This window comes from Podarcis raffonei, chromosome 10 (genome assembly GCF_027172205.1).
Source record: "Podarcis raffonei isolate rPodRaf1 chromosome 10, rPodRaf1.pri, whole genome shotgun sequence".
Lineage (NCBI taxonomy): Eukaryota > Metazoa > Chordata > Lepidosauria > Squamata > Lacertidae > Podarcis > Podarcis raffonei.
Window position 1 is genome coordinate 3799147 of NC_070611.1, and position 25288 is coordinate 3824434.

A 25288-nucleotide genomic window follows, 5' to 3' on the forward strand; every position below is an offset into this window, starting at 1 on the left:
ACAGGAAATTTGCAGTCCTTTTAACCCTTTGTTTTTAGTTCCACAGTGAGACAATGTTGTTAGATCAGGGACCATATTAACTATCACTTATCAGTAGTAGAATATCATTTCTATTATTTAGAATATTTCTTTCTTGCCTCTTGATCAAATAATTCTCACATAATAGTAACACCTACTGTTAATAACGTTAAAGCATTAAAAGAGATTAAAAGATCTCGCCTTATTGGTTGCAGCCTTTTTGCTACAATATTTTGACACTTGTTTCTTTATATGGTGATGTATATACACACCACTTATAATTTAGACGATAGCAGCGCCACTTGTTTCTCCAGCATGTTGTGGCTAAACTGTAACACCACTTTGGAGAGCTTTAAGCCAGTGTGGCGTAATGGTTAGAGTGCTGGACTGGGACCTGGGAGAGCAGGGTTCAAATCCCCACTCAGCCATAAAGCTCACTGGGTGACTTTGGAGTCAGTCAGCATCTCCCAGCCTATTCTGCTTCACAGAGGTGTTGTGAGAATGAAATGGGGAGAAACAAAGCCATATACACCACCTTGAGATCTATGGAAGATAACGGTGGCATATAAACATAACAAACAAAGCATCCTTCACATGGGTGAATGTGCAAACCTTTTATGAAGAGCAATATAAGTGCATTCACTCACCTTCAGTTTGATATGAAAATACAATATTAATCAAAGGCCAACTTTGTTCCCTCCATGTGGCGTTGGACTGCGTCAGCTTCAGTCTTATGGGCAGTGACTAGGAACGATGAGAGCTGAAGTCCAGAACCATCTGGAGGGGACCATGTTGACAACTGCTGTTCAAAGGGACCCCTTAACATTTACATACCCCATATAGAAGCTGTCTGGATGTACACACCTTCCCTTTCTTTTAAATCTGTGTTCTGCAGACAAATAACTCATAGATTTTTATTGCGTGCGTCTTACTCTTGTAGGGTAAAAGCTGATGGTGCAAGAAAAAAGTGAGTTACAATTAATAATAATAATAATAATAATAATAATAATAATAATAATTTATTTATATCCCGCCCTCCCCAGCCAAAGCCAGGCTCAGAGCGGCTAACAACAGTAAAATAATACAACATTCTAAAATCATTTCATTATAAAATTAATTCAAATCAAATTAATGGCAACCATTGGACTAGAGTTCTGTGAGGATTGCCAAAAGAGGGAGTCAGGCTGTGCCCTGGCCAAAGGCCTGGTGGAACAGCTCTGTCTTGCAGGCCCTGCAGAAAGATGTCAAGTCCCGCAGGGCCCTAATCTCTTGTGACAGAGTGTTCCAAAAAAGCCCTGGCTCTGGTTGAGGCCAGCCTAACCTCTTAAAATTTTCATCGTATTACTTCTGTGAAAAGATTGAAGTTTCTATCCTTGTTTATTATTTTGGAGCAAGGAGTTGGAATCCTATATTAACTGTAAAAAAAATACTGAAATTGAAGGTTAGTTTACATGAAAGGGAAAGCATTCCATATATGTCATCAAAATTGAAACAAATGGTTGTGAATAGGATGTATTTATAACACAGTTAAATTACTTTTAAGCGTTAAAACAGATAATCTGCCTCCCAAGCTTCTCTCAGTGCCAATGTAAACCAACAAATGAAAAGAAAGAGAACCTGCCCAAGTGACGCTGCCACAAAAACCACACACAGATACCAATTTTGAAAAAAGAAAAGAAAAATAATATGTAAATTTACCACCCACCATCTCCCTACCGCCTCTCTTCCCCTTCAACCCTACACTAGATACATTTTCCTACATGGAACATAACTAAGAGACTATATGATAAAAAGAGAGAGAAAGACGTTGCATGTTCTTTTGTAATTCAATAAAATCTTTAATAAAAATTATTTCAATAAAATAGAATAGATAGTCTGTTACAGTGGGAAACAGTGTAAAACTAAATAAAACCATCTTGATTCCCTGTCTCTTAAACATAGATACAGCAAAGCCACCATTTCTTGGTGTACCAGGGATGTCTACAGGAACTGTACTTGGGGCTGGAAGCATAGGAACCGAAATTGCAAATGAAGTCTTAGATTTACAAAGGTAATAACTTTTTTTGCAGCAATCACTAACCATTTTTTTATTCTAAAAGGTGAACTAACCATGGCCAAAACTGAAATAAAAGCTTTAGAGGACCAGATTCTAGACCACTCTGAGGGATCCATTTCAAGACCTAGGTCACCCTCTCATGTTAGTTGAAGGGTTTTCAAAGGGAGAAAATTGTAAGTATAAAAGCAAAGTATAAGGTGTTGAAACAAGTTCCTTCTGAGAACCCTTGGACACTGGAAATTCAAATCTCTAAAGATCCCCTACCACCAGCCTGTAATCCCGCATATTTAATAAAATGGGAGGTCTGTTTAGTGGAGTGGATTGCCAACCCTTAATACTTGCACTTGAAATTAAAATAGGGAGCACTTGGAAAAAGAACATGAGCCTGGACCATTTTAACAGTGGCTGCCCAGAATCACGAGGTTCATATTCCTCCAAGTTCTGAGGTCTTGCTTAATCTGTTTAGGCACCAGTCAAAAATTAAATTTAAACAAATAATCGAAATTTGGGGAGGGGGGGTTGGTAGTCCTAAATAATGCATTGATCTGGCTTTAATTTTGATCCCTGAAGTCATGCCGACTGCCAGCCGAGTGCGAGGGCCAAAGTTCCTGAAAAGTTTCCAACTAACTGTAATTAATGCATGGCCCTGACACACTTGATTGTGCACATGACCCTCACAGTAATAGCTAAAGTATGGAATTTGTTCTCACAAAATGTGATGTCCACCATCTCATTTAAAGAGGCTTTAAAAGAGGATTAGGCATATTCATTGAGGAACCATAGTAGTTAATGTATGTTCTAACTTCATAGGCCCCTGAATACCAGTTGCTGGAAATGACAAGCGGACAAAGTGCTCTTGTTCTAAGTTCCATCTTGTGGGTTTTCCATAGGCATCAGGTTGCCCACTGTAAACAGGATACTGGATTAAATGGGCCTTTGGCCTGATCCATCAAGGCTGTTAGTACATCCTTTTGGTTCACTGGCATCCCATTCTACTAAAACTTTGCAGAACTAAAGAATCACTTAATCAGCTTAGCCCATAGTTTTAAACAACACAGCCACTTGATCATTTAGTCTGAATTTTAGGACTCTTTTATAGGACTGAATATGATCAAGTTCCTCCAGAGATGGAGGTCTAAGACCTTGGAGGGAAGGGGTGGAGATCTTAAAGGGCAAATGTTGCTAATGTTTCTGATACAGCAGCACTAGTTAATAAATAATATCAAGTGTTTTAGAGGCCAGATTGGTTGTGTTTGCCAAATACTCTGTGAGGAGGATTAAATGTCATCTTTTGTTTTTATCTAGGTTACATACATCTCCACCTCCTGGTGAGTTAAGTCCGTCAGATCTGATGAGGAAGTCTTCTTCCCCAGTAGACGGTAGTGATGTGAGTATCCATAAGCCACTGGCCTCTAAGAAAGGCTATCTAATATCCCAGTAACTTGATTTGATCTTTCTTACTAGCCCTCTAAACATGTTACACACATGAAGAGAATCTGTGTATAGAGCAAGGAGGAGTGCCAAGCCTCTCACCCCCAACATCATGTCTGAAGATCTCCTATGTGTAAGGCAGCTGCTAATGTGTAAAGGTTCTACATGAGAGGCCCACCTGTGCAGTTGAGGCCCTGACCACGTGAGGCCCCATATGTGTGGGCAAATTGCTCCTGATGGAGGCTCTTCTGATGTCCATCCTCAACACACATTTTGGGCAGGGTTAGTAGCATAGTCCTCATCTTTGGCTCCACACATGACCTCATGTAGCATGTGAAGGAGGCCACTGTTATTTCATATTATAGCAAAATTTCTGTAACCAACTATGCTGCTTCCAAACGGCAACAACTCTTTCCTTTTGGGAGCCTGAAAGCTTCCGACTGTGGGATAGCTGAGTCAGTATTTGATTTCAGCAAGGCATTTGACAAGGTGCCCCATGATATTCTTGTAAAGAAGCTGGTAAAATGCGGTCTTGACTATGCTACCACTCAGTGGATTTGTAACTGGCTGACTGACCGGACCCAAAGGGTGCTCATCAATGGTTCCTCTTCATCCTGGAGAAGAGTGACTAGTGGGGTGCCACAGGGTTCTGTCTTGGGCCCGGTCTTATTCAACATCTTTATCAACAACTTGGATGATGGACTCAAGGGCATCCTGATCAAATTTGCAGATGACACCAAACTGGGAGGGGTGGCTAACACTCCAGAGGACAGGATCACACTTCAAAACGACCTTGACAGATTAGAGAACTGGGCCAAAACAAACAAGATGAATTTTAACAGGGAGAAATGTAAAGTATTGCACTTGGGCAAAAAAAATGAGAGGCACAAATACAAGATGGGGGACATCTGGCTTGAGAGCACTACATGTGAAAAGGATCTAGGAGTCTTGGTGGACCACAAACTTGACATGAGCCAACAGTGTGACGCGGCAGCTAAAAAAGCCAATGCAATTCTGGGCTGCATCAATAGGAGTATAGCATCTAGATCAAGGGAAGTAATAGTGCCACTGTATTCTGCTCTGGTCAGACCTCACCTGGAGTACTGTGTCCAGTTCTGGGCACCACAGTTCAAGAAGGACATTGACAAACTGGAACGTGTCCAGAGGAGGGCAACCAAAATGGTCAAAGGCCTGGAAACGATGCCTTATGAGGAACGGCTAAGGGAGCTGGGCATGTTTAGCCTGGAGAAGAGGAGGTTAAGGGGTGATATGATAGCCATGTTCAAATATATAAAAGGATGTCACATAGAGGAGGGAGAAAGGTTGTTTTCTGCTGCTCCAGAGAAGCAGACATGGAGCAATGGATCCAAACTACAAGAAAGAAGATTCCACCTAAACATTAGGAAGAACTTCCTGACAGTAAGAGCTGTTCGACAGTGGAATTTGCTGCCAAGGAGTGTGGTGGAGTCTCCTTCTTTGGAGGTCTTTAAGCAGAGGCTTGACAACCATATGTCAGGAGTGCTCTGATGGTGTTTCCTGCTTGGCAGGGGGTTGGACTCGATGGCCCTTGATTCTATGATTCTAGTAGTGCTTGAGACCGTTAATCTCAGGGTTGTGGATTCAAGCCCCTTGTTGGGCAAAAGAGTCACATTGCAGGGGGTTGGACTAGATGACCCTAGGGATTCCCTCCAACTTCTATGACTATAAACTACCTGGATAGGAGCAACTATTACTTCTTGGTAAGTATCCTCTGAAGCCGTTCAGTTAGGGGCCTGTTGTCATGCTTTGTCAAGCTGTATTTTCAGCACAAAATTCTTTCTTTCTTTCTTTCTTTCTTTCTTTCTTTCTTTCTTTCTTTCTTTCTTTCTTTCTGGTGGTTTTATTGTACTAAAGGCCAAAATCTATTTTAGAGGGCATTGCAAATAGAGAATTGTTGCAGCTGTTATTCATTACATCAAGGAAGGGAAATCTTTTTCCCCTAGAGGGCTGCATTCCCTCATAGCCAACCGTTCAGGAGCCACATGTAGGCAGGGCCAAAGTGGGTGTAGCTGAAGGGGACAAGTCCAGTCCACACTCATGCATATGCACCAGCATGCACACATATAACACACTCTTCAACATTGTCACATGTAAGCAGACACATAGCACACGTTCCTCCTTTACAGATCTCACAGATTTCCTGCTGGTTTTTTAATTTTCCTTTGAGTTGTCTGTAAAGGCAGAGCTGGACAAAACATCACTTCCGATTGTTCTCACGTGCCTGCCATAATGGGCCAGATCTAATATGAAAAGAATTGGATTTTTAACAGGTAAATTAATGTTATAATATATTAAGATTAAAGATCAGGATAACATAAGGAGGGAAAGGAATTGCTGAACTAATAAATTGAACTGGAATACAAAAAGGGGAGGTATGAGGAGGTCCGGGAAACAAGTAAATGAAAGATAAGTGATGAAAAGATTGAATTGTTTTTAACTATTTTTATTTTGTATTTTTTCTTTTCTTTTTTTCATTTTGTAATATTGTAAAAACCTTAATAAATATTTATTAAAAAAATATATTCATAATGGGCCAGATCTGGACTGTGGGCTGCCAGTTTCCTGCTCCTGCATCAATTGTAAACAAAGCCATCTAATTTCGACAGTGTATCCCTAAGAATCAGCATTGAAAAGTATTTGATTTCTGTAATATCATTTTTGTTGATTTCTGGCTATTGTCACCATTTTCGTGTGTGCTCAGGTGCCAAAGAGAGACATTCTTCAGCTGTGTCCTTCAGGAATATTAGATGTGGAAACCTCAGGGCAAGACCAGGGCACTATTCCACTCCCCAGCAATGAACCTCTTCTCAGTAAGCTTCCCTTCTGTTTATTTCCTCTTAATGAAGTATTTGTAAGTCTCTGCAGAAGTAGATTGTGTAACTGAGGGTGTTTAGTTCCTACCAGTTTGAGATTACCAGCGCTCCTGTTCATGGAATCCTTAGGTTAAAAGAAATAGATGTCACCTGTGGATGCAGGTGATCCATACCAAAAAAAAGAGGAAGGAAACTGAAATTTTTCATTGAGCAAGCCCAGTCAGCTTAGAAATGCAGCTCACAAATATTGGTTCACCACTGCCACCAAGGGCAATATGATACTCATACCTGATACTTTGCATTCTGTCCATAGTGCTTTTATTTCTGTAAATTGACTCCTCTCAAACTTCATTCTGTTTTGAAACAATGTTTCAGTAAAGAATGAAGGTAAATCAGGAATGCCTGCTCCCAATAAACGTCTTAAGCTGTTTAAGCATAAAATATAAATCCTCAGGATGTTTTTAAAATAAAAGTTGTTATTTTAACAGAACAGACTAAAGCCTACATTTAATATGTACATTTTTAATGTGTGTTAAGATACCTCTTTTTCAATGCAAAAGTGATAGGGCTTTTAAAGAAAACACTCATTAGAAATCTGTTAATATTTTAAGGTTTCCTTTTTCTGGTAACATAAATTCAAGCAAGTCAGAATCATTCTCAGCAGGGTATTTTGAACCACCCACTTAAGGAACATTAAGCAGCAATTTACCTTGTGCTAGAGTTAAGTTCTCTATTCAAAGGCAAAGAGCTGCAGTTTAGAAGTGGAGGGGTCTGCTTTGGCTGCAGAAGACCTCTGGTTAAGCCAGGTAGGGTTGGGAACCCCCTGTCTGAACTCCTGGAGAGCAGCTGCCAGTCAGTACAAATTGTGTTTTCATTCTTTGTATCCCAGTCTTGGCTATCTTGCAGCATGTGCAAGGAAATACAAGATGTGATGTGTAAAGTTATTTGTGCCAAAAGGATGTTGCTTGTTTCAGAGTAAACAATGAATTACAGAGGCTGGTTTTTGCATAAAGTGGTGACATTTTTTGTTTTTTCTTAGGTGATGCTTCTCAACTGGATTTTGATGCAGTTTGTGAAAATGACACTGCAATGGCTGCTCTTATGAATTACTTGGAAGCCGAAGGAGGTCTGGGCAATCCAGCAGAGCTCAGTGACATGCAATGGACTCTTTAGTATTACACAGCTAAGAAGGAATTTAAGCTACTTTGATGCACAAAAATAATGATCTGTTCTCTAGTACTGTACTAGTACCTTATAAGACTTTAATTCAAATTTACAATATCTATATTTTAAAATGACTTTGGCCTTATTCTCAGTCATTTTGGCTGCATATGTTGAAAACATGTAATTTTTTAAAAATGACACAGGACCTCAATTTTGTTACTGATACACTTGTTGACTGGAATCTTAAAACAGTTATATTTTTACAAAAAAATTTAAAAGAGAATCGACTGTAAAATGGGCATAGAGATTTTGTTCTGAAATATTCCTGTCTATTTATATGTGTTTTCCTTGTTCCTAATTTATTACTGCTACTTGAGTAGCAGTACTGTACTTGAGTACTGTACTAGAACTAGACTTTTTATGTCCATTCCTGGAGGAGCTCAAGTTCTTAAGATATTTTATTTTGCTGTTGGATTGTTTGAACCCAGGGATCAAGAAACAAGGAAGGGAAGTTTCTTACAAAGTGAGCAGTCATTCATATTGATCATGAAATTGTGCATTGTTCCAGTGTAAAACTGCTACAGGAAAGACTTAAAACAACAAAATTTGGTATATTATTTTCTAGTGTTTGCAGTAGTGATAGAAAACATCACACTCTCTCTCTCTCTCTCTCTCTCACACACACACACACACAAATTTTGAGCAGGGAAGCCAGTGATCTTTCAGTAATATACTAAAATGCACTTGTCACCTTTGGAGTAGCTCTTGAGCACCCATGTATCTTTAATGCATAATATGGGAATCATATCTGACAATACCCAAGGTACCCAAGCCTTGAAGAAAATATAGATATACTAGAATTGTTTGTTTGTTTTTTCAGGGGACTGAGCTTTGTAGTTTTACAGTTGCAACCCTTTGCATGTCTACTCAGAAATAACCCCACTGAGTTCAGTGGGACTTACTTACAGGTAACTGTACAAGATTGTAGCATTGGCCATTAGTATTCCTGTTCTAGGCTCTGTATTATACAATACAATGTATTATACAATAGAGGCTGTCCATTTTGAATACATGCAAATGCTATGATTATGTTATGTGTGGATGTTCTAGCACACTGTGCCGCTGAAGTGCATTTTTTCACATAGTGAGAATCCTTCTGAAAATGTGGAGTACTGGTCCCCTGCCATAAAGTAATTTAAACTTGAACATGCAGATAAACACCTACAAATTTGAACTTTAGAAGAACAATTACAGCCTATACTAAATAGCAATTTATTTTAAAATTCTAAAGTCTTTACTTTAAATATGATTGCTCCACTGAGAATAGTGAGTAAGATTAGAATTTTTTCGTATGTAATGTACTGTATAAGTCTGTATGTGAAGACACCTTCACACATTCATGAAATAGATACATGCATCAGTAATGTAATAGCAGTTGGTGAGGCCATGTGTAATCAGTGTTTTGGGGGTCATTTATAATATGTTATATGCAGTACCTGTATAATATTTGCCTTTTCCACATTATGGATTATGCTGCAAGTATACTGCATAGAGTGACAGAACTGTTAAATTTGTAACTTGTGAAACATACCAGGGAAATAATTCTAGGGAGAGAAATTGTGAGTAGTTATGCCCAATAGCCACTAGAGGTCTTACTTGTAGTGTATTGTAACAGCATTAATGTATGAGTTGCACTGATCACCCATATAATGTTGCAGGACATATATGAAAGGGTAGAGACAATCCTTTTAGGGTTATTTAATCTCTAGAAAATGACAGGACATTCGCCATTGGATGTAACTTTTTCCAGCCTCACTATTTTTATTAGAATCATAGAGTTGGACAGTCTTTAAACCTCTTTTGTTGACCACCAGCATTACGAGTGACCACCAAAGAAAGAAGAAGAGTTGGAAGGAACCCCAAGGATCATCTTGCCCAGCATCCTGCAGTGCAGGGACCTCAGTAAAGCATGCATGACAGGTGGCTGTCCAACCTCTCCAAGGAAGGAGAGTCCACCAAACTCCCCAGGAAGTCTGTTCCACTGTTGAACAGCTCTTACTGTCAGAAACCTCTTCCTGATGTTTAGTCGGAGTCTCCTTTCTTGCAGCTTGAATCCACTGGTTTGGGTCCTCCCCTCTGGAGCAGGAGAAAACAAGCTTGCTCCATCTCCCATGTGACAGCCCTTTAGATATTTAAATATGGTAATCAGATCTCCTCTCAGTCTCCTCTTTTCCAGGCTAAACATACCTAACTCCCTCAACCATTCTTCATAAGGCTTGGTTTCAAGACCCTTGGTCGCCTTCCTTTGCACATGTTCCCGCTTGCCAATATTCTCCTTAAATTGTGCCCCAAACTGGACACAGTACTCCTGGTGTGGTCTGACCAAGGCAGAATAGAGTGGGAGTGTTACATCCCTTGATGGTGACACTGGACTTTTGTTGATGCAATCTAGAAGATCATTAGCTTTTTTTTGCTGCTGTTGACTCATGATACACCTGCGGTCAATTAAGATCCCTAGATCCTTTTCACATGTATTACTAGCAATCCAGGTGTCCTCCATCTTATATTTGTGCAGCTGGTTCTTCCTGCCCAGGTGTAAAACCATACATTTGTCCCTATTGAAATTCATTTTGTTAGTCTTGGCCCAGTTTTACAATCTCTTATATTGAATCCAGATCTTGTCACCTGCAGCATTAACTACCCCTCCCAAGTTTGGTGTCATCTGCAGATTTGATGGGTATCCCCTCAATTCCTTCATCCAAGTTGTTAATAAAGACATTGAACAACAAGGGACCCAGGACAGACCCTGCGTCACCCCACCTGTCACTATTTCCCAGGATGACAAGGAACCATTAGTGAGCACTCTTAGGGTTTGGTCAGTCAACCAGCTGCAAATCCACCTAACAGTTCCCTCATCCAGTCCACATTTTACCAGTGTCTCCACAAGAATATAATGGGGGACTTTGTCAGAAGCCTTACTGAATTAAATACAACACTGCTGTCTAGTGGCAACAGAAGTTAGGGCCAGCAAGGAGGCCGGGACACTTCCCATGCCAGGGGAGCACCAAGATGTAGTGCCCAGTGCCTGCGCACTTCCTTGCCTATCCAGAAAGAGAAGCGAAACTGACAGTGTTGTTGTTGTTCCCCCTCTCCTTTTTAAGGAAAATACTAAAATCATGTACGTAGCTGTATATGGAGCATGTGTAAAAGGTTGCTGACAAAGCTAAACATGGCTCAAAATGTAGAGTAAGAATAAACGTCTCTAAGCAACCGCCAGCCCCTTGAATATATTATTTGCCCCCCCCCTTGATAAGCAATAATTTTTTTAAAGGGTGTGAATGGATGACCTGAAGCAATAAGATTTGGCAGCAGAGCTTTTAAAGAGAACTATTGACCTCTTGGCTTCCCCATAACCCAGTACATTCTCATAGTGTCCATCTTGCAAAGTGAGTTGCTTTCCAGAGGTACAGGGTATTGAAAGAACCTTGTTTAATCCTGTGGAAACACCCACAAGCCTCCTGAATTTGACTTCTGTGTAAACAGCCTTGGAACAAGCAAAGGTGGTGGTGGTAATAATAATAATAATAATAATAATAATAATAATAATAATTAATAATGGTGGTGGTTCTGTTGGGACCCCTTAATGTTTAGGTAGACAGCAAAATGAAACAAGATAACTAATATTGTAATATTAAGAAAAGGATAGTATGAAAAAACTGATTCTCTTTTGTCCCACCTAATTGTGAACTTGTTGGATGAGTGAACAAAAATTTGTAAGGGTTCAAACGGACACCCTAATGCACATTTGGCACTGTGAACTCTTCAGGTAATGACTATTGGGATCTTTGATGATGGTTCATGTATCATTTTCTTTGTTGGGGCAAATCATCTCTGGAACTAGCTTTATTCAGTTTAATAGGACAGTGTTTTTCCTTAGTGAGAGATGCAGTATCTGTTCATTTGCTTTGTTATTAAATTCTTGTTTTTCCACTTACAGAGCTTGCTCTTCAACCTTTCCTCTTTACCAGTTTCTACTTTTTGTAAATAGTTACGCTAACTAATGTGTAGGAAGAATAAATATATATTTTATACAAAAAGGTGGTGTGTGTATATGCATTTTTCAAAGTACCATATTCAATTTATTTTTAATCACTTGGTTTGGACCTTGTGGGTTCCTATTCTTTTAGCTCAAGGAGGACCTCATTCCCTCAGGAGTCAGGTAGTGCCTACTAGTGGTGCGCAGGATCAAGCCATGCCCTAGTGTCTCTGCTACCCTGCTGCCCATTTTTAGCTCCTTGCCACCCACATGGCATTGAGGACTGAGCTTGCCCGCCTGGGATACACTCTAGCTCTACCCACCCGCCCCAACCCCCCTGGGCAGTTTTCCACATTGATGTGTTTTGATTGCTATGGCTCAAAAATGCCCATCATGACATTGTTCCTTGAGCAAGATAAACTTCGGCCTTAGCATACCACCATAAAGATTATGTAATCGTTTTGTAGAATTGTGTGATACACAATTTCATTGTGCTGTTCCCAGGCTTACTTATTCATTGTGGTCACTGTAAGTTCCTTGCTTTTGTCAGCATGCAAAAATATACGCGTCATGCAGTTTGGACATGGCCAGTAGGATTTCATCATTCGCTTGCCCCTGTAATGATGGCCAAGTGTGTGTTACAATATAGGCTTCCCATGATTTTTCCTCCCCTGCCATGTGCTGTGGAAAATTAGTAAACCCTGAGATAATTGTTTGTCAGAATGCTATTAAAAATTGAAATTTTACAATATGGAAGATTGCAAAGACATCTAGATGAAAACTTCTGCATGAAGCTGCCTTTGTTTATTAAAACGACCTTCCTTGATGTCAAAATAAATAAAATAATGTTTATTTTATTTATATTATAATACATAATGTTTATTATTTTATTAATTTCAAAATTTCATTTAAAATTTTTAAAATATTTATAGACTGGTTTTCCTGGTACAGCCCATGCAGAGAAACTTAAAATAATTAAAAATGTACAGTTATATTAAGTATAATTCTATTAAGTGTACATGTAGGCAGATGGTATGGGTGCAAGAGGTCCATCAAACAGATCAGCTCAAACCATTTAAGGCTAGCATGTTAAATTTGGTCCAGAAAGGAACTGGAAAACACTGCAGAACATTGGGCTACCAATTTATTTTATGAATTATTACAAGTTGTTGTTACACCATTTTGTTAAAAGCAATTTCCCCTTGATATCCAGAGGGAGATTAAAATCTGTAGCTCATGTACTGCTCGACTGTACTCTTTATAAAAAGATTTGAGGAGTGAGGTTATTGCCCCTCTACTACAATCCATACCAGGTTGTTCAAACATTGCTACTGTGTCTTTTCTTCTGGCAGATCAAGGTAACCAGGTGACAGCAAAAAGTGCAAAAAAAATAGCTGGGCAATTAGAATATGATCTATTACTTGATCATTGATGTAAACCTCTGTAATGTATTTTGTATAGTTAAGCCTTTACCTCTTCAGTACATTGTATTTTATTTTATTGCTATGGCTAGTGGCTGATGCAAATAAAACTTCTTCTGATCTGCTTCTTACATCTCCTCCTGCACAGTTGACACACATGGAGTGAAACAATCTATCAGCAGCACCTATTTGCCTCCAGCTTGTAGTTTGCTTTTTCCCAAGGTGCTTTCCCCCTCCAACACTTGGCGCATGATTCACCTCCAGCGTTCCATTCTCTTCCCCACTGGTAGGCTTCTGGACAGTCGCAGCCTCCTCTTCACCTACCAGCTGCATCCCTTTGCAGCCCAAGTGTCATGGACTGCTTGGACACACAGAAATGGTTGGAGGCACTAGCTGGGGAACCCCCAAGGGAAGACAATGAGGGAGAAGAGGGAGCAGCTTGGGAGGCAGAGATGTCGGAAGCTGAAGAGGTAACAGTTTTTAGTGAGCAGGGAGAGTCTGTGGCAGAAGCTGGAGAGGAGGGGGGCCGAGAGGCAGAGATGAGTCAGGCTGGTGAAGAAGCCAGGGTGTCTCCCTGTGCTGCTGCAAGCTGCCATCTCCCCCTGGTCTCTCAGATCCTGGAGAGGCATGAAGCAGGAGGAGCAAAGGCAGGCACGCGGGCACAGTCTCAGATTGCATGGGGGAAATCCTGGAGAGGAGGAGACTTGGGAAGGTGGGGGACCTTAAGTCTCTGCAACTGCCTGTCAGACTCAAGGGATTCTCCCCTCCCCCGGCAGCTTCAAGGATCAAAGAACAAGCAAGAAAGTTCATATGTTGTGGTTTTTATTCAGCAAATGCGGAGCCCGGCAAACAACTCTGCATCTAAAGGCCATTGTGACCATGCTCACTGAACCCCTCTCCTTCCTTCCCCAGCAACAGCCCACAGGAGTCCATTGTCGTTGGGCTTTTTTCTCTTGAATTCTGTGTGAGTGTTGTATGCTCTCCCCAAAGATCTTAAAACTTGGCAGCTCAGCTTTACACATACTGTATGTACAACCTGAGTCTAAAGTGGAGAGGGCCACAGAATCTTGCTTCTTCCTTCATCACTGTTGCAGATTCCAGCACAAGTCAAACATGGGCCTATGCCCAGGACAGTGTTTTTTAGGCAGGTATATTCTGCAGCATGTCATTGACGCAATAATAGCGTTGCAGCAACATTAAGGTGCTAGTGTGTATTTTTTACATCCTTAAAGAATTTCTGCTTCATTTTGGGAATCCTCAAGGAATTTGACTTCCCTGGAAACACAGCTCTAGAATGGAATTCCCCTGGCTACCTCCACCAAGCACCAAAATCCAACCCAACAACAGGTCATCCTTTTGCTTCTGTGGGAAGAGGAGGAAGAGAAGCAGCGGGGGGGGGGGCTCAGCCAAGAAGCTAATTTATATGCATGATATTTCTTAGCAAATAAGCCCTTTTTAGTTCAGTAATGTCCCATTCATGCACCTAAAAGCCCTTTCTGCCTACACAGATAACACAAGCAATGGTGACACACGCTGCTTTGTAACTCCACCAGTCTAGTGGGGGGCTACAGGGCAAAAGCACTCAGCTCTCCCAAGAGTTATTGACATCTTATTAATCAAGTAAAAATTGTTTGGGGTCGAGTGACAATTACTTCTGTGGCTGATTTTCAGCTGTGTCCGACCTGTTCGGTGATAAGATGTAAGTGTGGACAAGCTCTTCTCACTTATCAAATGAATATAGTAAGGAAAATAAGTAGAAACCATTTTTCACATTTAGGTATTCATTACTTTTAGGTGTGAATAGTACGGACAGCAGAGCCAGACCAGTCAGGTGATGCAGTCCCCTGAAACTCCACCAGAGGGCTGGAGCCTCTCTCTGATTGGCTACAGAGTCTGTTAGACACAGAGGTGGGAGGAGCAGCACATTGGGAGAGAGTATAATAATAGCCGTTTCTGAGGGAGAGAGTTGGATAGGGTTTGGTTTTGAGATGGGGCTAAGGGTCAGGGCTTGGCTTGTACTGTAAGTCCAGATGCCTCAATTACCTGGAAAGCTGCTTTACAGACCTGGGCTATACCTGATTATTGTCTTCCCAAGCAACTTTAAAATGTAATGCTGGTGGTCAACGAAATAGGTTTAAAGACTCTCTCAAGGCAAATCTAAAAGAAATGTAGTATAAACAATTGGGAAAGGCTGGCCTGCGAGCACTCCAGTTGGAGAACAGCCTTTACCAAAGGTGTCATGGACTCTGAAGATGCTTGAAATCAGGAAGAAGAGAGAAACGAGCAAAGAGGAAGGCACGTTCGGCAAACCCTGACCCTGATTGACTCCTGCCAGGAAACCTATGTCCCCACTGTGGAAGGATGTGTGGACCCAGAATTGGCTTCCACAGTCCATTAAGACTGTGTTTGTGGAAGACAATCTTACTCGGCTACATGTGATCGCCAAAGAAGAAGATGATAGAAATTGAGACTTAATGGAAAATCCTCAAGGGAAGATGCCTTGCATGTCCATGCTCCCCCAATGTCCGGTTGGTCCAACACTTCCACTCTCATGCTCCCTGAAAGGCGGCAGCCATCCGGCAGGTGGAGGCACACCTTGGGAAGGGGGAAAGTGTCATGGAGCAGGAATCAGCGTCACCTGCTGAACAGCAGCCTGGAGGGGGGAAGGGGGGGTGACTTCACCTGCAGCTTCAAAGTGTCCAAGGAGAAAGTGCTAATGAGAACCAGCTGGCTTCGGCCTGTTTAAGCAGAGCTCCCGGCAGCAGGCAGAGAAGGAAAGAAAACTGTTACCTTTTCTTTTTAACAATCTGTATCATTATATATTATTTAACACACACACCCCCAGCCCCAGGGACCACACATTCGCTCCATAAGACGCACAGACATAGTATTGCCTGCAGTGAAGGGCTGGATCCCGCCAGGAATTCAGGCAGGGCTGTCTCCCAGCCCCATGGGGACATGCCAGGGACTGAATATGTGGTATGCAAACCACATGCTTTACCTCTCAGCTACAGTTCTTCCCCCAGAGTTCATTCTGGAAATATTGCACTCAAGTTCCACATTTTGTCCAGGTTGTACCTAAGTGATCAGAAGCTGAGTCACAGGCCTAGATTTCTAGATAACTTATGAATGGTGACAGGATTGGCCCTGACATACAGACAATACAGGACTCTGTTCTGAAGTTCCCATTCAGGCAGGAAAATGCCCTAGGCCTTGGGAAAAAAAGATATTTTATTTTAAAAGATTGTGAAGAAGCTTTTATTTCTGAAGCCACTGTGCTGTTTAGAAGGCCTTATATTAAGTGCTGAAGAAGGCCTTTAGGAACAGCAGAAGATATCAACACCAGGCAACCTGCTGTTTCCAAAACACAAGCAAAACTAGGCCATGAAAAACAAAGATGAATTGGTGGAGAGGAAATGAGTGCTGAGGAGGAATGAAAATATTGCCGCCTTCTGTTTTTATCTTCAGGCTGGAATGAGATGAATTTCTGCAAACTTGTTTTGATACATTTGGTGGCATTTGGGGGCTTGTCTCGTTCTCATAATGTTCCTTTGAAGTCTGGTCTCTTGATTAATGCGGAAGTGATTGGTTGCATAATATTGTGTTAAAAGTGGAGTACATCTTGCAGTAATTTTCCACTATATGTAAAATAAGGCATGTTTAATTTAAAAGTAGTAGAGCACATAAATAACGCAAGCACCGTCCCCTCAGCCCATGGGGACATTTGGAGGCTGAGAGAGGGCTCTCCTTTTAAGATCTATCTTTAATTTGATGAGATGATGAAACCTGCTCCAGTTTGCTTTGAGTTACTGAACTGCCTTTTATTAAAGTGCTGTAGGTTTGCCTTCCCTTCAGAAGGATTTCTTTACACTGCAATCACTTGTGTGATGACAATTTTGTCCAAATTGCGTATTACCAGGTTAACAGGTTTCCTGTTTTGAATGGAGAAGGAATGAAGATCTCAAGGTTCAAAGGCTGCTGTCAGTATTGCAAATGAGGTTATTAATTTATTGACCATAATTTGTTTTTGCATTTTTATTTATTTTGACACTAATTCATAGATCCATTGTGCTAAGTAGGTGGAGCAACCTTTGCTTTATGTGTAGGTGTCATGGTGTCACCGCACCCTGACTAAAACACCTCCATATGGAGAGTGCCTTTACTTTGGTTCATACTAGGTGCAGAGGTGCATTCCTAGCTAGGGGCTGCAATTCCTCAGAAGGCCAGACAGGCCAGGTCTCAGCAGAAAGGGTAGTCCCTAGGGTGCAATCCCAGGCTGGAGACAGTCAGTTGACCCCTCAGCTGGAATACTTTCAGCTGATTCTCCAAATCTCTTAGCACACAGCAGGCCCTGGAAACAGGACAACTTACTAGTCTTGTCAAATCATCCTTGTGAACAGTTACAGCAGATTCATTAGGCCCAGCATTCGAAACTCCCATTGTTCTAGGCGCATTTTGCGACAGGGAATTTCATTAATGCGAGCAGTTTCTGAGCTCTGGGAGCAGTACTGCCATTGCTGGAATGAAAGGTGGACCTTTTTCTCCCTCCCCACTTTCAGCCACTCTCTGAGGACTGGAGGAGGGACCCTCATCATAATATTGGAGTGGGCAGGGGAAATATGGCTTTGTTTTTTGCAGTCTTCAGATGAGGACTAGACCATGTGAAAGATGAATATAAGATTTTAGCTGCAGTTCATTCATTTTCAGCTTTGTATTCTTGTTATGAAAAAGCACACCTAGACATTCTCTTGTGCCATTCATAACCTCATAACCGGTTTAAGGTGTCATTTAACTCCTAGCTTTCATATCTCAGTTTCGAACACTGATTGGGCCCCACCTGATGTAGTATCTCTGGCCCTTCTGATCTTCATTTGGCTACACTTGAACAGGAGCCCTTTTTACAGCCTGCCTTGTAGTTAGACTAAAGCAAGACAGTAACTTTGCAGAACTTGTTTGGATATGAGAAAATGTCAAGAACTGATAATCTGCTGATATAGTGAGTGGAAAGTTGCATCCTATGGACTTGTGGAGGGAACTTGCTGTGTTAGAAAACCTTTCAACAGGTCTGCTCTAATAACAGGAAGCATTAGGAGCCAATAATATTTCAGCAGTAATTTTTAATTTGTGAACAACAGATTAACAACCCAGCATAGTAGCAAGGAGTTAAGGTTGTCACTCATTCCCACTTAAGTAATGAGGGAATCACAATTGGAGAGGGGAGGGGAGCTTTAATTACAAACCAGGCATGTGTAACACAGGTTACACACACAACACAGAACGGATATTCCCAGTGTTAGCTCTGTCAAATAAGCAGATTTGGTGGCCACCATGAGCAACAAACAATGAGAGGTGTCAAACATGGTGGAAGTACTTTGCTAATCTGGTTTCTTCTACAGTTTCTGAGATGTAATGCTTTGCTGCATAGAATCATAGAGTTGGAAGAGACCCCAAGGGTCATCTAGTCCAACCCCCTCTGATGCAGGAATATCAGCTGAAGTATGCATGACAGGTGGCCATTCAACCTCTGCTTAAAAACCTCCAAGGAAAGAGTCCACAAGAGGGTTCCACTGTTCCACTTGCATCTGGAATCCTCTGCAACATTACAGACTGTTTGCAGGACCTACAACACCAAGGTTAGGGAAACAAATGCCCTTTGTATCTTGGCCAATTTAAGATGAGAGGAGTTACAGGGCAGAGGAAATATTTTATCCTCTGTGTGCTTTGTTAACAGCAAGCTTCAGGAAACGGCAAGGTGTGTGTCCATATATATATAATCCAATATTGGGGTGTGTGGGTGTATTCATATGTATATCACACCTTTTCATGCTATTAACATTCTCATCGGCTCACAAGGTATATAAAAACTAAATTAAAACAGTAACAACAGCATTGAACTTAAAAATTGGAAGCTGGTTATTAGAAATCACAGAATGAGAGAAAATCTACACCAAACTAACAGTGCAACAGAGCAAAAAATGTTTTGGCTGAGTACCAGATAAAGAGGGAGCCAACTGCCCTCCGAAGGTGGAGATCCACAAGCTGAGCACTGTGAATGAAAAGAGGCTGCCCTGTGTCCTGGCCACCCAGCCCTCTGATGGCAATGGGACAGGAAGCAGGGCCTTCGACGGCCATTGCACCACTTGGAGAGCCTATGCAGTATAATCACATCTTACATGCATTTAACTTGCGCAAATTCAACCATGCAGTGAAATTGTGCAAGTTAAATCCAAGCAAGGTGGATAGCTTGGGTCATAAAGTGCAAGCTCGCTTGGGAAGTATGGCCTGTTTAGTGCCCTGGTCCTGGGATGCTCTTGTGAGATCTCATAGGGCCACCTGAGTTCTCGTGAGAGCATCCCAGAGCCAGCATGCTAAGCAAGCTGTGTCTCCTTGCCTCCTGGGCAAGGCCCACTTGGCATGTGGGCTCCAGGAATATGGAGCTTCTCTCTCCCCCCCACACTAGCCATGGGGCAGCTCCTAGGCTTGGGGTATGCACAATTTTCATTTATGCATGGAAACCTTGCAGCCGAACCCCCACATAAGATGTGATTGCACTTTATATAGTTAAACAACTTAGAATGAATGAAAGGCTTTAGGTTTTCTGCTTATCACAATATGCTCCGGGGCTATGTGAAAAAGTGGGGTAACAGGAGTGGGGAAGTAACTTGAATCTAAATCTAAATTCTTCTGAAACTGATCTTGGAATCTTCTGAGTGAAGCCAATCTTTCTCATTCTGCCTTTACGGTCACTGAGCCTTCAGACACTGTGGCCAAAAGGGTGGGAAGGGTCTGGAGGCTAGAGGCAAAATATGAAATCTTCAGCAATGAAGGCTACTGCTATGCATTGCTGATCTTGCTGTTTTACTAAATTCTTAATTTGCGTTCTTTGCTGGAGTGTTGCAGGTTTTTTCATTCCTTCTTCTCTTTCCCATCTCCACCTCCCTTAGAAGATACGTCATTATAAAGAGATGTTACTGCCAGTGCAGTTTACCTTCAACAAACATTATTTCAGCCTTTGAGTTTGTTTTTCTTCTCTCTGCTCTCTGAACAAAGGTACTATTACTTCTGTGTTTCAGGTCCTTTTAGGCTAAAAATAAAAGTGTGGTTTATGAAGTAACTGATTATCACAAGGGTGCTTGTTTAAACTCCCTGTGCAGGCAGTCAAAATGGAGTTTCATCAAATGAAGTGCAGTTTTGCAAAGGGATGTTTGATATTTTATGAGCAAACTGAAATAAATATTCATTTGTTGTTGGGGTGGATGTTTATTTTAGATCTTCTTATGATTTATGTGGAAATTGTTCAATTTGGTTCTGTGCTTTTTGATGTTTTGCTTTTTGTTTTTGACTAGTTATGTGGTTAATTATGTAATTTTTATCACGTTGTAAGCCGCCTTGAGCATGGAAAGGCAAGATACAAATTAAATGATGCACGTATGTATGTAAAGGCCAGGTTGCAAGCATGTCCTGCCTCAGGGTTGGGCCAGTGATGTGGTGAGTAAGTGTCATGCTTGTCACAGCTGCTGCAAAGTCCCCAGCCAAGGCAGCCTTGGCATTGATCCTGCAGTTGCTTTGGCATATACTTTTCAAGATAATGCATGGAATAAACTGTAGAACCAGATCAGAGGGAAGCAGAGGCAAGATATACGGTAGTTCAGTTTCTGGTCAAAATATACATTATACCAAACATGTAGCTGGTGCTATGTATTTAGCTCCTCCTTTACCCAATAACATTCCATAGAATAATGTACCCTTCTCCAGATAGTAGTCTGTGACATCCTTGTGGGGAAGAGGAACACAATGTTCCACGTGTCTCTTCCACACCCTCCCACCCCAGCAGTAGCAGCCAATTATGTGGAGTGGGAGGAGGAGATGTAGCTTTGCGGGAAAATAAAACCCCTGCGTCCAGTCACGCTTCCCTTGCGTCGCTCTGCTCGGGAGCTGACCTGGCAGGAGAGCAGAGTAGCAGCGGTCCTGTGTCCGTGTGAGATGAGGGATAAATCAGGTCCAGAGACAGTTCGGTTCTTATCTCTAGAAGCGTTTATTTACAAGCCATAAAACAGTCACACTCCATCGGAACTTGGTGGCATTCTCAGCCGTGCTCCAAAAGCACACACGCAGCCTCTGAGCTGAGCTGCTTCTCAGTCAGAATCGAAAGCAAGTCTGAAAGCAGACACACGCTGTGACTCACTTCTCTGCGACAAGCTCCTCCTCCTCCCAGATACAGGACACCACGGAGTTTTGACCCTGTCAGTTCCAAACTCCACACCCCCTCTTGTCGTGCATCTGGGGACAGTAGCCATCATTGCTTTCCCCATACACAGACCCTCACAGAACTCCTCGTGCTTCTGGAAGGTTAATGGTTTTGTGAAACCATCAGCGAGGTTCTTGGTTGAGGGACAGTACTTCAGAGCAACTAGCCCCTCATGAACGCTCTGACATACATTCCGGAACCGTATGTCCAAATGTTTGGTCCTCGCCTTGAATTGCCCTGACTCAGCTAATTTGAGGCATGGTTGATTGTCTTCACGCACCACAACGGGCAGACAATTCTCTCCACAGATTTCCTCGACCAAACACACATAGAACTCCAGTTCTCTGCAAACCTCTGATAGCGCACTGAACTCAGCTTCAGTAGATGAAAGCGCTATGAGACTTTGCTTCCGGGACCTCCACCCAATCACTGAGTCCCCAAACTTCACCACTAGGCCTGACACTGATTTGCGGTCCTCAAGGTTAGCCCAATCCGAATCCACCCAGGCGGTCAGCTTGACATCGCCCTCAGCTGACATCTTGAGGCAAAAGTCTTTGGTATCTTGCAGGTAACGTAGCACCCGCTTAACACCATTCCAGGCCTGCACACTAGGACTTGAAGCCTCTCTACTGAGCAGATTGACAGCAAACGCTATGTCTGGTCTGCTCCACTGTGACAGGTACAACAGACTACCCAGAGCTGACTGAAAGAGCTCAGTATTTTCGAACACCACGCGTTCTACTTGCTGACACTCCTTCACGTATCCAGCCTCCATGGGTGATCTGGCACCTGCACATTCAGACATCCTGAACTTCTCGAGCAACTGCTCAATCTTACCTTTCTGGCGAAGCAAAAAGCTTCCATCACTTGCTCTTGTGATCTCTACGCCTAGATAGGACTTGACATCTCCAAGTTGCTTCAGCTTGAACCGCTTTCCAAGCTCCTTAGCAAACTTCTCCACCTGTTCACCTGTCCGTGCCATGAGCAAGATATCATCAACAAACACCTGAGCCACTTGCTGTTGCAAGCCTGAATCTCTAATGTAAAGACAACTGTCTGCAAGAGATCTCTTAAAACCTAGCTCTTCTAAGGCTTCATGTAGGCACATATTCCAATTCCTGGCAGATTGGCGTAATCCATAGATGGATTTGTGCAACCGCCACACGACGCCTGGCTCACTGACTTCAAACCCTGGAGGAGGAAGCATGTACAACTCCTCCTGGAGATCTGAGTTCAGGTAGGCGACATCTACATCAAAATGGTTCACCTTCCAACCTCTCTGTGCTGCTATCGCCAAAAGCGTTCTCAAAGTCTCCGCCCTTGAGGTCGGCGAATATACCTCTGTGAAGTGGACACCCCTTCTCTGTGTGAATCCACGGGCCACTAACCTCGCTTTGTACTGTGGTTCTCCTGCTTCTGTGGGTTTAAGTCGGTAAACCCATCTGCAGCCTACAGCTTGCTGGTTAGCCGGCAGCTGTGTGAGTGAGAACACTCCAAGAGACTCCATTGAGTTCATCTCCTTCTGCATCGCCTCATGCCATTTGCTGGCTTCTTCCCGAGGCAACTTCTGAACATCCTCAAAGGATTCAGGTTCACATCTAGCCACACCAACCCAGACACTCGTGGCTTCATACCTTTCAGGTGGCTTCCCTTTGGTTGATCTTGCTGACCTCCTCAGCGTGAATTCTGGAACTGCGCCTGATTCACCTGGATCAACCCTACTACCCTCTGTGTCAGAAACATCCCCCTCTGACCTGCTGCGCCGTTTAGGGCGAACAGCTGGTTCTGCTGGCGAGGATGGTTCACTCCTTAGCTCAGACTTGACAGAGACCTGTGGAGGGGTCCTGGGACTCCCTTTTGGAGAGATACGGAGCCTCTCCCTTGGAGATCCCGGCTCTGGACTCTGTGGCTGTGGACTGTGCACCTCAGCAACAGGTTCAGCCTCGTCCTCCTCCTCTTCCTCATCTGAGTCTAACAGAACATCCGGGTTCCCGTGAAGACGCTTCCACCCACTCTGCTCACAAAACTCAGCACTGCCGCTAATAAGCAGCTTGGACTGGTTGCCAGTAGGGTATGCGAAACGCCACGCCTTTGAACCCGGCTCATAGCCTACAAAGATCATCTTCCTAGACCTTGGCTCACCTTTTCTGCGCATGGCCTTTGGAATGAGAACCCAAGCCGTAGACCCAAAAGTGCGCAGAAAACCCACTTTAGGCTGCTTCCGGTGAAGCAGAAAGTACGGTGTGTCTCCTACACTGGAATTGAACACCCTGTTCTGCAGGAAACATGCTGTCCTATAACTCTCAGCCCAAAAGCGCTGTGGCAAACCCGAGTCTGCCAACATAGCATTCGCTGATTCCTGTAGCGTGCGAAATTTTCTCTCTGCAACCCCATTCTGTTGCGGAGAGTGGGGGGCCGTCAGTCGATGACTGATACCCTTCTGCCTGAAAAACGATTGCAGCGCAGAACCTGTGAACTCCCCCCCCCCGATCAGATTGAAAGGAAATCACCTTGGTAGAGAACCGTAGCTCTACCGCTGTGATCCAATCCCTGATCAGTGCAGCTGCCTCTGACTTCTGTTGCAGCGCAAAAACCCAAGAATGTCTAGAAAAATCGTCAACCAGAAGCAAAACCCATTTAGATCCAGCTAAAGAAGGTGTCGGCATGGGGCCCGACAAATCTGCATGGACAAGTTCAAAGGGTTTACTGGTTCTCCTCTCTGACCTGGGGTATGTGCATGTTGTGACCTTTGATTGCTTACAGGCTTGACAATCTAGGTATTTGTCACATGCTTTGAACCTACACCCAATGGTGTTGCCTGTGGCCTTCCTCACGTATGACCACCCTACGTGCCCAAATCTCCTGTGCCATAAGTGTATACAATCATGGTGTGGTGGGACATTAGCACACTGCCCTTGGGCGTCTTCAATGGACTCTCCACTAGCCCCATTTTCCACCAGCCCCATTTTCCCACCAGCCCCATTTTCAATGGGCATCTCCACCAGAAAGAGCGTGTCTTTTCTCTGGACACTGTAGATCTTCTTCCCATCCCTGTAGAAGGAACACAAATTGTTAGAGAACAGAACATCGAACCCAGCAGCCATAAGAGCTGGCACACTTAAAAGAGAATGGGCAAGCTCTGGAACCACATAAGCTTGCACCCAATGATCTATAAAAGAACAGTAAAGAAACCCAGATTCAGTCAGTGGTCTTTGAGACCCATCTGCTAAAGTGACATAACGTCCAGTTTTAACTGTCTTGCAGTTCCTCAGGAGCCCTCTAGAGGTCACTAGGCAATGTGAAGCTCCCGAATCGACAACGAGAGATAAAGTGTGTCTCTGGCTGTTTTCCAAAGATGCCGTGGCGTTGCTCGCACTCCCATCGGTTGCCATGGCCACAGCCTCCCCCCGACTGAGGCTTTTGCCTTTTCTCAGAGACACCATCGCAGCTGTGAGGTGATAAGACGCCTTGTCTTTGTTTTTCTCCTGGCCTGCTGCTTTCCCACGTCTTTGCTGGGAACTGGCCTTGGGAACCTGCTTTGTTGACATTCCACGCCGGCCGGTGTCCTTGGCAGCCTGGGCTTCTAGCGGATGCTTCCCAGCGCTGTTGGACGTCGTCTCAAAGCACAAACAACTTTCAGAGCCTTTGGCTTTCTCAGAGCTCTTGGAACGGCCTGCCTGGCCTGCCCCCCCACTCCTTCTTGGGGTGCAGCCTGTGCCCTCTTTCACAGCTCTCAGCCTCTCTCCAGCACACAGTCCATCACACAGACGTGTCGAAGCAGAGAAACAGCTTCCCGGAACAGCCCCCTCTGGTCTGGCTCTCACTTCGGCCTGAGGCTTGCTCCCTTGGCCCTCGGCTTCCTCCCGGCCCTTGGCTCCTGCTGAGCTTTCGCACAGACTCCTCAGCACCTGCCAGGCGGCCTGAGCCGATTTAACGCCCTCCAGGTGGGGCAACAGCAAAGCGTCCACACTTGCTTTCAACAGGCAGAGCTCTCTCTGCTCTCTCTCCCTCAGCAGAGCAGTAGCTTGCATGGGTGGGGCCGGCTCCTTCTGGACTGGACTC

The 25288-nt window shown here is 43.3% G+C and overlaps 1 protein-coding gene across 1 annotated transcript in view; it reads left to right on the forward strand.

Annotated features, from left to right (window-relative positions):
- The window catches only part of BMAL2 (basic helix-loop-helix ARNT like 2), a 32784-nt gene extending 24964 nt beyond the window's left edge, over positions 1-7820 (forward strand). Inside the window, exons 13-16 of the mRNA XM_053407064.1 lie at positions 1960-2068; positions 3380-3461; positions 6246-6354; positions 7397-7820. Coding sequence (XP_053263039.1) covers positions 1960-2068; positions 3380-3461; positions 6246-6354; positions 7397-7530 — 434 coding nt within the window. The 3' untranslated portion in view covers positions 7531-7820. The remainder of the gene's footprint in view (positions 1-1959; positions 2069-3379; positions 3462-6245; positions 6355-7396) is intronic.
- Positions 7821-25288: the final 17468 nt, after the last annotated feature.